Here is a 16,430-nt window from a genome sequence, read left to right as displayed (position 1 = left end):
AAATTACGATGCTGATCCGGGAGAGCGGAGTTTGCCTCCGAGGGCAGCTACTCTGCTGGGAAAACTCCGTTAGATGCGGCTCTCGCCACCGGTGGGCGTTTGTGTCTCCATTCTCCGCCGAAACAAGCGCATAGACACGGATCAGAGCTCCCTTTTTTAGCCTACCTTCTACCCATGTTTTGTGTAGTCGCCAGGTGTGTCATATGCGTTTGCACGACAAAAAGTACCCAGCCAGCAGTGTTTTTTGTGTGCGTTGCGTTCGAGGCGCGCAGCCCACAGGGTTCTCTCAGACGGCACAGCCGCAGCACGCATCACACAGCGCACTGGATCTCTACCGCACCAGCCTCACACGTTCATAAAGCAATTAACTCACGTAGCCTAGGCAAAGCATAATCAGGCGATACGCTTGTGGCAGCGCAATATCACAGGTTTGCAGTCACAGCTTTGTGATGATCATGATATCCCACTAAGAGTCCTAATAAGCGACTGGCGAAAAAAGAACACGGCTTAGATGGTAAAACCAGCTTTATCTGAAGGCGGCGATTACATCGGTTCTTAGATCTAAATAAACCTGATCCCACCGCTGTTGTCTAACTCTCAATTTGATAAGACGTTTTCCATTAGAAGGGGACACAAGCCCAACGTAAACTAGATTAATTTCCAAAATCGAACTAATTAATTCAACCTTAGTTAGGCTATATTTGTGTGTGTGTGTTTTTAGATGTTTTTAGCTATGATTATTCAGTAGGCCTAAGAACAACGAGGACAATACACACACATCATGTAGGTCTACATTGATCTTATCTCATTGATCTTCATAGATTGTTGAGAAAGGCCGTCCTCTCTTTCATTACAATCAACATGACAAACAATGACCATGATACAGAAACAGTCTGACTCCAATACACAAGTCTTGAAAGGTAACTTTTTAACACCAATCGATTCAGGCTAAATGTTAGCTAATGTCATTAGACGGCTAAGAGACAAAGGAATAAATGGCTTGTTTACATAGACGGCATGGGGACAGACTCCATTGTCCTCAGTGTTAAATGCCTGAGGCAGAAGTCAACAGTCAATTGCTTTCTGAGGGAATGTGCAGTACATGATTAGCCACTAACCAGGTCACCAGAGACACGATTTGATACTTATATAAAAATAAAAAAAACGGAATAAAACACCCCAATTCAGCCTTTTAGCCTGAAACATTTATGACTAACCATTCCAAATGTAGCCCTATGGAGATTAGGCCTACATTCCAAAATTATATCAAGACTAAATGCAATGAATTTATGAAACATTGATTTCTAAATCACCAATGCCACAGCTCTAAAAGAGGTACTCATTACAACACAGGAGGCAGAGGTAGAGAGGGAAGCACATTTAGGACAAATTAAGGACCAGGCCATTTTACTGTACTGTAGGTGTCAAGTGGTGAAAGTGAACATGCTGAACTGGCCTGTGCTGAGATACCTCACAACCTAGCCTGATCTGAGACAGCGGGCCTAGCCTAGCCTGATCTGAGACAGCGGGCCTAGCCTAGCCTGATCTGAGACAGCGAGTCTAGCCTAGCCTGATCTGAGACAGCGGGCCTAGCCTAGCCTGATCTGAGACAGCGAGTCTAGCCTAGCCTGATCTGAGACAGCGAGCCTAGCCTGATCTGAGACAGCGGGCCTAGCCTAGCCTGATCTGAGACAGCGAGTCTAGCCTAGCCTGATGTGAGACAGCGAGCCTAGCCTAGCCTGATCTAAGACAGCGGGCCTAGCCTAGCCTGATCTGAGACAGCGGGACCTCTGTTGGCCAGCAGGGCTGGTGTGCAGTCTCAACACAGGCCTGCCAGTGAAGCACCAGGTTTGGCTGGGCCGTGTGTGTTGGTGTGTACCAGCATCACGCACACACACACAGACACGTCTCATCTCACAGTGACTACCACCCCCATGTGGGGAAAAACCATGCAGCTGCCGTAGATCTCCCCTTTCAGAGTGTTACAAAAGAGATAGACGCCCTGTCAGTCGCAGGCCCCTCTCTGGCCTAAAAGGGCTGGCTGAAGTATCATCTGTTCAGCCCGTCCGAGGACAACGGCAGGAGGCTACATACCAAATCCGTGAAACTCAGACAGATTCCCCTCTTTCTCCCCCCTGGAATGAAGCGGGCTCTGTGTCCCTGTGATTTCAGATGTGACCATGAATGTTCTTTTGTGTCTCTGCGCCACAGTAGGCCCCAGCACTGCTTGGGTTTCTCACACACGACTCACAAAACGTGACGACGAGCCCAGTCGACTGGGCTGCCTCGGGTAACAGATCTATTATTTACTGATAGGATTCAAAATCTGCTCCTCTGAAAAACAACACAAGGAGAAAGAAAACAAGCCGTCAAAAAGCAATAGCAAAATGCAAACTACAGTGACCATTCATAGTTGGGTGTTTTTCTCTGGATAACTCAATATATGAAAGATAAAACTGCAGAAAATATGGAAATCAAGCACATCAAAGGCCTTTCACCATTAGCAGTAAGTCAATTTTCTTGTTGAAACCTATTGTGATTTAGAATAAATAAAACAAATGTATAAGCACAATTGATTTCCCTATGGAGAGTTATACAATGATTGAAATTCATTTTAAGACTCATGAATAATTTAACAGCAAGTAATCTTTCTCTTTTTTTTTTTCAAAATACAACCCATGTAATAATATCCTTATCTGAGAAAAAAACAACTAAAAAGGACTAAATCATAATCTGAAATAATTTTGACAGGCATGAAATTATTTCCCTTTGTTTTCCACATTAATTTCTCTCTGAATCTGCGACTACTGCAGACTAACGTCCACTTATGTGTGCAGAGCTCGCTGTGGCCATCGCTGCCCGGCTTTGTGTGAGCCACTCACTCTCCTCTAAAAAGGTAACTACTAGCGGTGGTTAACAACTCATATTTACCAGGATGCTCAATTGAACTGCTAGTTAAGATTAAATGGAACAGAAGCCGGCTCCTGATGGCAAGGGGAGCTTATTAGACCGATGGAGGGAGGCATCCATCACTAAATTAAATAAGCATTTACCTCATCTTCCTCTCTAATAAGTGTGTGTGTGTGTGTGTGTGCGTGCACAGATGGGGTCCAAATCAAGTGCATATGGCCAAATTAAATGGAGAAAGTGAACAAAACGAAGTGCCTTAAATTATCAAAACCTTTACACCGATTGACTACAACATCTGAACACCTAGCCCCCCCCCCCCCCCCCCCTTCAGTGCGCCATTTTCAAAGCCCTCATGCTTGCCTTGTAATGAACAATAGCGAAGGGGCCTCTCTTCTGAAACCCGATGAGCGTGGAAAAGGCACCCAGTCAGGCCTGTGAGGGCAGCACTGTTAAGACAGGGCCACTGCTAACACCGCCTAATAAAACAAATTTAACACCAGCACACATCACCATCCATCCCACATTCATCCTCAGTGAATCCTCAGCACTGACTGAATAAAATCAACTTTTTTTTTAAGGGGCCTCATCAGGTCTGGTGCAGACAGATATTCTTTGGGGCTTTGCGTTGCTTTGAGCAAGTCTTGAGTGAGTAACCCGTATGCCTGGTTCTGTTCCTCCGTCTACTGGAGACCCAAGTCAGAATCCATCACCTCAGAGGTGAGAGATCCGGCGTCCTGCTCCAGCTAAGGCCACGCCGAGCACCGCAGCAGTGGGCTGTGTACCCAGGCAGAACCCAAGATATTAACACGTTTATGCAGACGATTGTTTAAAAGCCACCAAACCCGTTATTCATATTGCTGTATCCTAGCAGGGTTTAGATGGCAAAATGTAAACATAGACAACCACTTCCTTTTCCATAACCACAAGCTTTAGTATCCAGACTCAATTGTATTCAGACGGAGAACAGCATGAAAGGAGAGGTTAAGTGGCAAATTTCAAATTGGAGTAGCCAATGGTCAAGTGATGTGCTGAGCCCCATCCAACAAACACACACACACACACACACCTGGCTGTCGCTCAATTATCCTGCCATCTTCTGGGCTGCACGTCAGCTATTTCCCCTGGTCAGGCCCTGGTGTTCCTGAAGTTAGCAGAGGTCACATCTGCTGTTTCTTTCCAGGACTCTAATCTAATACTAACGCAATACTGGACACAGGGACGTGTTTAGACAAGAGCAGAAGGAAGGTGGTGGTGGTGGTGGTGGGGGGGTGTTATTATTAGATGGCGTCTCAGGAGCTGTAATCGAGTTACAAGCCTCTCAATTCCCTAATCTTCTCCTTGTCATGGGCTACAACTGTTAAATGGAAGGGTTCTTGTTCCTCATTTACCTTCACATGTTTTACAGCACATGGTGGCAGCCGTCGGGGGCGCGCGCACACACACACACACATACACACACACACACACAGGCAGGCGTAGGACACAACAGCCATTGTGTTGTCAGGGGAAACATAACATTTTCTTTGGCAGAAGGAATTCTATTTTTAACAGCCGGCTGACATTATAGAGGCTGTATTCATAGCAGGTCATTACAGGGGAGTGGGAGGGGGTGGGGTTTAAGGTGAAGAGCTAAGGGGTGAGGATGGGGGGCTACACGCGGGTGGGACGGCCCGGCCCCACTATTCATAAGCATTACAAATGAGCACCGTCTCCCATCAATGCCTATCCTATCCTACCCTAGGCTCGTCCACTCAGAGAGCAGCCAGAGGGAGGCAGTCGGGGGAGGGGGGGAGGCCTCTGTGCCATCATGTCCCCCCACACCTCGTTCCCGGAGAATCCTTGTTTTGAGAACAGAGCGGACCAGATTGCATTTCTTTAATCTTAGACAGAGAACCCAAGCAGGGCTCTCAAGAACGAGCTCTGGTGGAGGAAGGCCATAGGCCCGGCTGGGCAGTGAACTGAGCAAGGCAGCAGGGACCCACCCTCTGCCATTGTATCGAAGCCTAGATCACTGTAGCTTTTCGTATGCAAAGACATTCTTTTCTACCATCACCATAGAAAAGAAGGAGGGGGGTGCTATTAGGGTTAGGGGGTGCAGAAGGGCAATGCACACAATCATAGCCGAGCAGGCTCGTAGGAGGGGAAGGGGGTTTTAGAAAAAAGATCCACAGCGATCTGGTTAATCTATAGGTCTCGCAAACCACATCCACTATCAAAGACAGCCAGCCAGGGCTTTTCAAAGCGGTCATTTGGGCAAAACGAGAGAAATCCCCCCGGTACACAGAAACGTAATCAGCTTTAGGGGTTTTCTCTACCCCAAAAGCGGACCCATCTCACCCCCTGGGTTTCATATCATTACACCATACCATAAAAATAACAAAAAAAATGGCTGAATTGGAACCTGGCTTGAATGTGTGCATGTGCTCTGCGCCCTTTGTAAAAAAGTAGGACACAGAGAATGAAACTTCAGTATGTAACATTAACTCTGTTCGAGACGGTCAAATTCAGTCTAGTTTTTACCCCTGCTCCCTGCGAGTCGCTCATAATGGAGGGCAGGACACTAGCCTTTATTTTCACTGCGGACATGTCTTTCCATTAACCTTCTGTGCTTTCTCTCATCTCTAAATGTATTCTTAATGTGTTTTTCAGAGGGCCACCAGCTCAGGAGTACGAGGTTCCAGCATGAGCCGGCAGCGAGCGGCCTTGTGAAAGAGGCTGGGCCTGTAGGAGGACGTCCACCCTGTCCTGTCCGGAGCCCCGCTGCATGAAAGAGGGACATCCAGAGCCCTGGATTAATGTATGGACAGGCCCCGCGAGGGAGCAGAGGATTCTAGCGCTACCTGCATGACTGGAGTACACAAGTGAACGTTCCTGGATTGAGCCGGTGGTAGTGAGGAGGATTGACATGGCTCAGTCCAGCTTTGGGGTCTCCTCATCATGACTGGTCTGCCCGGCCACAGAGCTGCAGCTATTTACCCCCTTCCTCGGCGGACCCTCCATGAAAAGATCTAATTTGCGGTTACTGGTGCTGAGCTGGACAATAGAAAGGGGCTCTACAACTACTGGGATCTGTGATATTGCCAGAAATCGCATGTGCGCGCCAGTAAGGCAAGCCTAAGCTTTGTGTATGAGTGGAGATGCTTCTTCTATGGGCTTATCTGCCATGGCAAAGCCTTTGACGGCATGAGCGGCTGACAACACAGAAGAGGTCATCGTCCAAACAGAGATCAGCTCGGCAAACACTGAACCGGGGTCAGGATATCACCAAAGGCCCCCTCTGACAAACTTTTCTTTTCGGCAAGGATAATAGGAAAATCAAGCACTAAATCTTGATTGGATCTCTGGTGGCTGGAGAGGAATTACCGCTTCTCTTAAATCAGGTATGACAAATATGGATGGCAGGCTGAGTCTATTTACGCTCCACTGACCAAAACGCAATTTCTAATGAGATGAGCGGGAAGAGAGGTCACGACAGGAATGCATAATTAGAGTAATAAATCAGTATTAGACTAATTAAAAAGGAAACCACACTTCAGTAGTCACAGAAAAAACAAATACTCAGCACCTCCTGTTTGCCACTATTCATTTCAAGGCAGGGATTCATTTATGGGTGCATGCGTAGCTGAGGAGCAGTTTGCCGTTTTCTACAATTGCTTTAAAAATGTGGCAACTTCTACAAATGAAATGTGACTGAATGTAATTTTTCATACGTTTCCGATCTGGCTTTTGTTTACACTGAAACTGCCCAAAGTTCCAACCAAGCATATACTGTAACAGAGCTGTGTAGTGATGGATGACTGAGTGGAGCTCACAGCCCGCGCATATGGCATTGAGTGTGCAAATTACTGCAAATGCCACCAGGAATTAGTTAAAAATGTGAAGAATCTCCTCAGAAGACTTGTTCTGCCCGGATTTTATTTATTGAGGAATTTTATCAACTCTCCCCTATTCCTTAAGGAGAGACGTTTCTTCCACACCTTGTTTGAGGGTAGATACATCTAAGAATGTGTGGAGAGAGAGAGAGAGATAGGCGATCATCTAACAGGGCTAAAGAGCATGTTGTTTCCACAACAGTTCATCAACAAGGCCCGACTTTGTTCGCCGTCGCAGTCTGCAGCCATGAAAGGCAGCCTTGAGATACAGAAATGTGTAAAACAGCTCAGGGCTGCTATTATGTTTCACAAGCCAAACGCTCAAGCACAGGGATTCAATTCACAGAGCCCACAAGTTGTAGGATTTCTCAAGATAGAGACAGAGAGAAGGCCGCTCTACTTATCTACATCAGTACATTCTAGTGGTCTAGTGGTCACGTTCTAGTGTTCCAAGTTTTAATCTTAATTTTCATTTCATGTGGGATTTTTGTGGTTCCTGAATATTCTTTGAGAGCATTTATCACTTACTTCCAATTTGTTTTCATTTGCTTCTATGGTTAGCAATGTTAACATATAGAAATTCAATAGGGGGCACATGTTTGATAATGCAGCATTTATTTAAAGTGGAATGTGCTCTAGGCAGCACTTTCAAACAAACAGCAATTATTTGAGCAGGGTTTTGGCTCCCCTCTAAAGGCTTTGTGCATTAAATGTACTCTGGCCTCTATCTCCTCCCCAGGGGTTCCTGAGTGATTAGACTGCCAGACAGCACAGCCTCAAGATGGTGGGCCAATGCAAGACCTTCGTGCTCTTCATCATCAGGGTGGGCCTGCTGCTGGGCCTGGCTAACCCCCTGGTGACCTCCGCCTCCTGCCCCTCCGCCTGCCGCTGCGATGGGACCTTCATCTACTGCAACGACCGTGGCCTCACCTCCATACCTACCGGAATCCCCCTGGACGCTACCATCCTCTTCCTGCAGAACAACCGCATCAAGAGTGCAGGCATCCCCACCGAGTTGCGCCGGCTCACCAGCGTGGAGAAGATCTACCTGTACTGCAACAATCTGGACGAGTTCCCAACCAACCTCCCCCTGGGGGTGAAAGAGCTCCACCTGCAGGAGAACAACATCAGGATGATCACCCACGCCTCGCTGGGACAGATCCCCTACATCGAGGAGCTCCACCTGGACGACAACTCGGTGTCGGCGGTGAGCATCGAGGAGGGGGCCTTCAGAGACAGCAACCACCTCCGGCTGCTCTTCCTCTCGCGCAACCACCTGAGCACCATCCCGTCCGGCCTGCCAATGACCATCGAGGAGCTGCGCTTCGACGACAACCGCATCTCCTCCATCTCGGAGCAGTCCCTCCAGGACCTCGTCAACCTGAAGCGCTTGGTGCTGGACGGCAACCTGCTCAACAACCGGGGGATCGGGGAGATGGCCTTCCTCAACCTGATCAACCTGACGGAGCTGTCACTGGTGAGGAACTCCCTGACGTCGCCCCCGGCCAACCTGCCAGGCACCAGTCTGGAGAAGCTGCAGCTGCAGGACAACCACATCAACCGCGTGCCCGTCGGCGCCTTTGCCTTCCTCCGGCAGCTGTACCGCCTCGACCTGTCGGGCAACAACCTGAGCAGCCTGCCGCAGGGCGTGTTCGACGACCTGGACAACCTGACGCAGCTCCTGCTGCGCAACAACCCCTGGCAGTGCACCTGCAGGATGAAGTGGGTCCGCGACTGGCTGCGCTCGCTGCCGTCCAGGGTGAATGTGCGGGGCTTCATGTGCCAGGGTCCCGACAAGGTCAAGGGCATGGCCATCAAGGAGCTGTCCACGGACCTGTTCGACTGCCCCGAGTCGGACGTGGCCCCCACGTACGAGACCAGCACGGTCTCCAACACCCTGCCGCCGTCTCGGCCCCAGTGGCCCTCGTTCGTGACCAAGCGGCCGGCGGTGAAAGGGCCCGACCTGGGCAAGAGCTACCGGAGCACCACAGCCGCGCCGTCGGGCAGGAAGATCATCACCATCAGTGTGAGGTCCAGCAGCGCCGAGACCGTGCACATCTCCTGGCGGGTGCTGCAGCCCATGACCGCACTGCGCCTCAGCTGGCTGAAGCTAGGCCACAGCTCCGCCTACGGCTCCATCACCGAGACCATAGTGCAGGGCGAGCGGACGGACTACCTGCTCACCGCCCTGGAGCCCGAGTCCTCCTATCGGATATGCATGGTCCCCATGGAGACCAGCAACATTTACCTGTCAGACGAGACACCCGTTTGCATAGAGACGGAGACCGGCTCTCTGAAGGCGTACAACCCCACTACGACGCTGAACAGGGAGCAGGAGAAGGAGCCTTACAAAAATTCCAGTCTGCCTTTGGCCGCTATTATCGGAGGGGCTGTGGCTCTTCTGGCAATAATTCTGCTGGCGCTAGTGTGCTGGTACGTCCACAGGAATGGGTCCCTCTTTTCCAGGAACTGCACCTACAACAAGGGCCGTCGGAGGAAGGACGACTACGCTGAGGCCGGAACCAAGAAGGACACCTCCATCCTGGAGATAAGAGAGACCTCTTTTCAAATGATACCCATAAACCATATGCCGGTGTCCAAGGAGGAGTTTGTGATACACACAATTTTCCCGCCCAATGGCTTGAGTCTGTACAAAAGCCCGCACAGCGACAACAGTATCAGCAGCAGGAGCTACAGAGACAGTGGAATACCAGATTCAGACCACTCCCACTCATGATATTGAGCGTGGAGCATTTCTCGGTGAACGCCTGACTTGAAAGCGGCTAGACTTTTACAAAACACTGGATCTATAAGACTGAGGAAGCAATGTTCTGTACATTTGCCATATAATTTATATTTAAGGACATTTTATGAAGAGGAGGAAAGTTCCAATTGCAGGCCAACACTGAGTCGTCAGTGGGTGTTGTAACTTGAGCTGCAATTCTATATTTTAGGGATTTGTAGTCATTTGTATCGTATTTCCTTTGCTTAAGGTTACCGACCAATTATAAAAACTCTGTGTTCTACTGAGATATGATGACTTGTCGACTGTGAAAGTGGGTTTTCATTGCTGTGTTGAACAATCAGACTTTAGAGAACCTTGTAGTATAAGCACAGGTCATTCTTTTAACTTTGTGGCTGTCGGAAAAAACAAAAAGGAAAAAAATGACATGACTTAAGTAGGGCACAGCTGATTAACTAAGAGGCAAACAAGGCACCCGTGCTGCCCTTTCTGAGGATCAGCAGGCCGCAGTCGCCCCCATGTTCCAGAGACCCCAGAGGGCGGCTCTGGTATTCCGTTGGCATGGATAGAAACCAGTAGAAATGAAGTGCCAGGCTTTACCTCTCTGCTTTGTTCAGTGTGTGCATTCTTTCTTTTCTGTTTGGAAGAAGCAGAAACACAGCACAGACACCCATGCAGGGTTCCTGTGTGTCTATTGGACCCGCGGGCCACAGCACAGGGCAGATTAAGCACACAGACCTTTAGGAGATATCCTCTCCTCAGATAAAACCAGAGTGGACAGGCTGACACAGAGGACCCCCCACTATCTCTATTTGTCCGAGCCAACAATAGCTGACTACAATGGTGACATTTTTCAGTACAGTGTACCATACATCATTCTAATGTTACCCTTGAATATAAAAATACACCGGGCCGAAAAAAGGACATTGTTGGCTTTCTTGGGAATTCAAAGTGTCAGCAACTCCTTACGATTATTATTTTGTTTTTTTCCAATTGAAGAACATTTTATGTTGCCACAATTTCAAGTTAATTGTTCTTTACAACTAAAAACCAAAGTGCATTGTATGCCCTTTGGCCAGTCTTGTATGTGCCTTGATCCAATGCTTATTGTATTTAGCTTTTTAAGAAACCAGTGACTTTTTTTCATACACACTTGAATATGAAAAAATATCGGTCATATTGCAGAATAAAAAGTGGATAAAAATGTTACGGATTGGTCTCACGTTTCCCCACACAGAATTACAACCACCTCCACCACACCCACAGCGAACAGAACAGTAAAGCGCCTGACTGAATCTCCAAAAAGTACTAAGAAAAGGTTCTCGTATTGTTCTTGAAATTGTGTGTTCCTCTCCATGGGCACTCCAGGGAGCAACAGCTGCTTCAGGCAGCCGCTGGTCTTTCGTGTGGTGCAGCCATATCCGATTGGCTGTAGAGGTAAATATCACTGGGAATCGCCGTGCGGTAACATTAGGCCTGCGGAGACACTGGGAGCGCTGGAGTCTGAAGAGCCTCCCAGACACGCAGGGGGGAGGGGACCCGCATGAGAAGCCACCATATGGGAGGAGGGCATAGGCAGCGCGCCAACCCCCCCAGCTTGTGATGCCAGCCACAGCAGAGGCCCAGGCGTAGACTACGACACACAGCTCCAGGCTCCAGGCACACTTAATAACACGGCTGCTGTTCGCTCAGGAAGCGGGGCCTCGCAAAATAGGTACACACACACACACACACACACACAGATAGAAATAGAGAGCCTTGCAACCCACACAATGCGCGCAAACAGCGCATTAGGTAGGCATTTATGCAAATGCATTCAGCGACACACAGCTTGTTCACCCAGACAGTAACACAGGACACACGACTCCTACGTGTAGACTGAAAGGCTTGGGCGCGCGCACACATCCGCACAGCCATATCATATACCCACACTCACACACCCACGTTCTCCTAACACAGTCAAGGCTTTAATTACGGCCAGACGAGCCACTGAGAGCTGCACGAGTGATCCAAACCTTAAGTATACACGTGTACTAAATATATCAGATCAACTTGGAATTAAAGTAAGCAGATGTTCTGCTTTTAGAATGGCGAAATGCCTCGGGTCAGGTTCCACACATGTGAATGTTGTCAATATTTCACCACTTTACTCTCGCTCTGTCATTTGACTGGGTTCTGTGTCTCTGTGTGAGTGTGTGTGTGTGCATGTGTACGTGTTTGTGTGTATCTGTGTGTGTGCTGAAACATTGGAGAGAGAGAAAGAATGAGAGAGAGAGAGTCTGGGTAATAAAACCATACTTGTTTTCCACGTCATTCATATTCAGTTCCGCGAGCCCACTTCCTACAGCCAGATAAAGAGGATATTCATTTCAGAGCTGAATGAAGCCATATTGATCAATATTGGTCTGCTCTGGCTAGTCAGCCTTATCCCACTGTACACTGAAAACAATATCAGAGAACTGACAGGGTGAGCTAGTGTGGAGGAGGTGGGATTGAATGCCATTAATGTTGAAGAATGTAGTGAAAAGTGAAATAAATATTAAAGATCACAATTGACAGATATGGTTATGCAAAGTACCGCAAAGAGAATGCAGAAAGCTAAGGCAGGTCCCGCTAAAGCAGCCTGGTGTGGTGTGCTGTGAGCATTTATATAACACTTTTGTCCATGGCGTTTACAATTGCCTCTCTCATTCACATCACAGTCATTTAGCCGATGCTTTTATTCAAAGCGACAATAACTGCATTTAAAGTCGAAAAGCAAATGTACTACTCCAGAACTCACAAGTGCATCTCGTTTCTAAAACCAGTGACTAAGAGCATACTGTAGTGCTGAAGGCAAAGTGCAAGAATAGCAATCTAAAAATACAATAGGTGCTTAAGAGGGAGGATCCTGGTAGTACTTCTTGAAGAGATGAGTTTTAAGCCTGCAGCGAAAGATGGGCAGTGACTCTGCTGTCCTGACGTCGGTGGGCAGTTCATTCCACCACGGCGGGGCCAAGACAGAGAAGGGCCGTGACTGTGTCGATTGACCACAGGGGTCACGGAGTGGGGCAACCAGTCGCCCCAAGTAGCAGTGCGTAGCGGTTGGGATGGGATGTAGGGTTTGACAGTGGCCTGGAGGTAGGAGGGAGCTGTTTGTTTCACTGCCCTGTAGGCTACAGCGTTTTAAACTGGATGCAAGCTGCTACAGGGAGCCAGTGTAGAGAACGGAAAAGGGAAGTTGTGTGGGAGAACTTGGGGTGGTTGAACACCAGGTGAGCAGCAGCTTTCTGGACAAGTTCCAGAGGTTTAATGGCTGACGCCGGGGCCCCAGCAAGGAAGGAGTTGCATTAGTCCAGGAAGGAGATGACCAGGGCCTGGATGAGCACCTGCACTGTTTCGTCAGGGAGGAAAGGGCAAATCCTCCTGATGTTGTAGAGCATGAATCTGCAAGAGCGTGTGACGGATGTGATATGTGCGGAGAATGACAATTGGTCGTCCATACATCCATTCATACTCACAGTACACACACACCAGTGGCGGCAGCTGCCATGCAAGGTGCTAGCCTGCTCATTGGGAGCAATTTGGGGTTCAGTGTCTTGCCCAGGGACACTTTGACATGTTGCCAGGGAGGAGCTGGAATCAAACTGGGAACCTTCCGATTCCCAGACGGCTACTCTACCTCCTGAGCTACTGACACCTCTCATTGTTTTCAGCTTTTAAATGGAAATGATCGACTACAAAACTATGCATTAGATTGTTTTATTATCTCAACTCATCTCTAATTCTGATAAATAGAGTGTTGTTCTATAACAAAGAAATGGGCGTAAGATTGAATATCTGAGCAATGGGTCCATCAGTAGTTAGGATAAGAACCTTCTCCAATCACTCAGGGGCACGCTATACAGACCTGAAACACTCCATAATCATTCAGCAGATGACATCACCTCAATTTCATTAGCTAGGAATGCAATCTTCTACGGTCTTTTCTCCAAAATATGTGTTATTGATGGGGTTCTGGGTTAAATAAATTACCCCCATGTTCTCTTAACGACTGAAGTATTTAGACCACTTAAAGTCAGGGGGGGGAAAACATTGACACTTCGGAAAATCTGATCCATTACGTACAGTCTGCTCTGAACACTGACTCAATCAGCTGAAAGGAACATTGTGTTGATAGAATTATAGTAGATTCCTGGAAACAAAAGGTATTAAACCAGGAGGCTCAAAAAACTGGCAGTTCTCTCTTCTTTTAGACGTCAGCAAAAATGTTTGATTCTCAATAAATAACTGGTGAGTAGATTTATGGTGATGAGGAGTTCTACATGACGTCACCCGATGCCTGTTCTCTCAGTGCGGTTGGATGTGTGAGATGAAGGTGAGGAGCCCGGAGCCTCGGTTTCGCAGTGGCCCCTGCTGACCCCCCGTGACCCCGCTCCCAGCTCTCCCCTCAGCAATCACTCACCAGGTCTCCCCGGGGTCAGGTCAGGAAAGCTATCATGAAGACGAGGTGCCACGTACACCATTCTCTGGGCACAATGCACCGAAAAAACATTTTTCTGAGTTAATGCATTCCTTTCTAAAAAGCCACCGTAGCACATGAGGACAGGTGCAGCGTATGTTCGCTGAATGCCGGAGAGCCCATTGTAATGTAATGCATTACCCAGGCACAGACGGTTGCATTTACATTCCAATGCCAGTATCAAAGCCCCTCGTCGTGACCTCAGGCTCGGCCAGTAGCTGACCACGGTCACTCTCAATCGGAACCATTAGACGGATCGAACTAGACCAGCCCCATGTGACCCCATGAGTGATTACAGGTCGCCGAGGTCAGGTCACGCTCAGTTCATGGAGTAGACTAGGTGAAAAATGGTATGGTCTAAGAGCAGGTCAGCACGCCTGTGTCATCGGGGGAATCCGATAGGCAACCTGTCCACAGAAAGGATACTCTGGGAGAAATGGCCTGGGTTTCATTAGACAACCTCTGCGGGACGGAGAGAGACACGCAAGTGAAAGACGAGAAGAAAAATGTGAGAAGAGAAAAGGTTAGATGTGGCTAACAGCATTCTCTGGCCCCCGAGACAGAGAGGCTTCAGGCCGAGTGCTGAGCTCCACAGTGGCGCTCTGTGGGATGTTTGGTTCTTACAATGCTATCCAACTTTGCAGCATGATGGTTTGCCAGCTTCCTTAAACATATTTGCATAGCTTTCTTGGGCATTAGGAAACTAGAAAAGCAAAGCGAACAAAATATTCCATAAATAATATTGAGAGATTGCAGAGGTTCTTAACAATATTACTTTTCTGATCAATCTATAGTTTTATTCTCCAAAGCATCTTGGCAGTGCTTCCGGATTAAAAATATGTTTTACAATGTTTTACTTGAATAAATATAATTTTATAAAAAGTGTAGAAAAACAAATGGCCTGTTCATGCGTAACCCTTCTGAGGAAATATTTCTTCTCGGCAAAAAAGTTTTTTGTTTTTTTCTGTTGTCCCTTTTGCCTGCAAACAACTCCTACTTTGAAAAACCTAAAATAAAAAGGTTCTCTTGATGAGGCGTTTGCTTTCCCTGTTTCCTTGTATCGCGTCCCAAACATCTTGCACATCAAACGCAGGCCTCTCATTTAACGGCCTGAAGTGAAACTGAGGTCAGAAGCCAAGCCCAGGCTCTTTGCAAGGCCTCCCACAACGATTGCACTCCAGCCAAGGTTTATACATGTGTGTGTGTGTGTGTGTGTGTGTGTGTGTGTGTGTGTGTGTGTGTGTGTGTGCGTGTGTGTGTGTGTGTGTGTGTGTGCGTGCTTGTGTGCGTGCGAGTGTGCATGTTTGTGGTCTGCATGAAATGATATGCATGTGAGAGTATGCGTTTGTGAGTGGAGGTGTGTAAAGGCCTCCTCCACAACACCACCTCTCCACTCCAAGCACATCCATCTGCTGCTGTGTACAGGAAACACATACCAACTACAAGACTAAGCCTTGATGACGAGCTTAGGATGTTTTCAGTTCATAGACCACGGCCGTCTTAAAAAGGGCACCCACAACATCACTCATCTACGCATCCATTTGACAACCGAAGCCTCGAAGTGGATCCATGTTGGTCTGTACTGCCACACGAGCATGCGTGTGTGTTCAATGATAGTGTTGGCCATCTGCAGCTGAAACCCACTTCACTTAAACAAGAATTGCCTCTTAACCAAGCCCCATGCAGTGTGAGCCAAGAAGACTGCAATTTCCCCTTACTCTTCACTTATCACGTGGGGGACGAGAAAATGACGACTCGGAGGTTCGCGCATCACATGGGTATCATCCAGTGCCAAACAATCACACTCATTGACATTCACGCAGACAGAATCACGCAGACGTTATCCCTTTCACCCGTTCAATTCAACCTTTATTTATATCCGAAAGTAGACCGAGGTTCACTTAGTACCGAGATCATCCTGTGACTGTGAACTTTCTCAGTTCAAAACACACCACTGTACAACTGTGATCAGAGAAAGAGAGGAGAGAAATGGAGGGAGATCAATCCAGGGTAGTGGGAGATGTGTCAGGGTGAGTGATGGGTGTCTGTGGGGGGGTGCAGTCCTCTACCCCCTCAGACCCCCGCCCTGGACCCTCTCTGTCTCCTCCTCACATTAGTCAGTGACCTGAAACCACAGGGCCCCCGAACCTAACCAGCTCCTCCATCTTCTTAATGAATCCAATTTTTTGCCTGAGAGCACAGAGCATGCACATACATCCATCGCGGCTCTAAATTACCTGACATTAATACAAATTAACAAGACGCAGCGCCGTCCCGGCTGCGCCAATCTGCAGTGGCACACGATGACAACACATCTGTATCACTGTGGAGGAAATGGAGGCTTTGGAGACCCCCAAAAAATCCTCGGGTTCGATAAACCCATTAAAAATAAGTCCAGAACCAA

General features: G+C 48.1%; 2 protein-coding genes across 2 annotated transcripts in view; one reads left to right on the top strand and one right to left on the bottom strand.

Moving 5' to 3' along the window:
* macrod2 (mono-ADP ribosylhydrolase 2) overlaps positions 1–16,430 on the bottom strand; it is a 523,589-nt gene that overhangs the window by 432,394 nt on the left and 74,765 nt on the right. The gene's annotated exons all lie outside the window — the stretch shown is intronic.
* Positions 7,564–9,519, top strand: flrt3 (fibronectin leucine rich transmembrane 3; the record flags this gene model as incomplete). Its single annotated transcript, XM_084461471.1, has 1 exon — positions 7,564–9,519. One exon carries the CDS (start codon positions 7,564–7,566, stop codon positions 9,517–9,519), a length of 1,956 nt encoding a protein of 651 aa, XP_084317597.1.

The sequence above is a fragment of the Borostomias antarcticus genome (genome assembly GCF_949987555.1).
Source record: "Borostomias antarcticus genome assembly, chromosome: 2".
Lineage (NCBI taxonomy): Eukaryota > Metazoa > Chordata > Actinopteri > Stomiiformes > Stomiidae > Borostomias > Borostomias antarcticus.
Note: the sequence above shows the minus strand (reverse complement) of the source record. Positions and strands in the feature narration are given on the sequence as shown.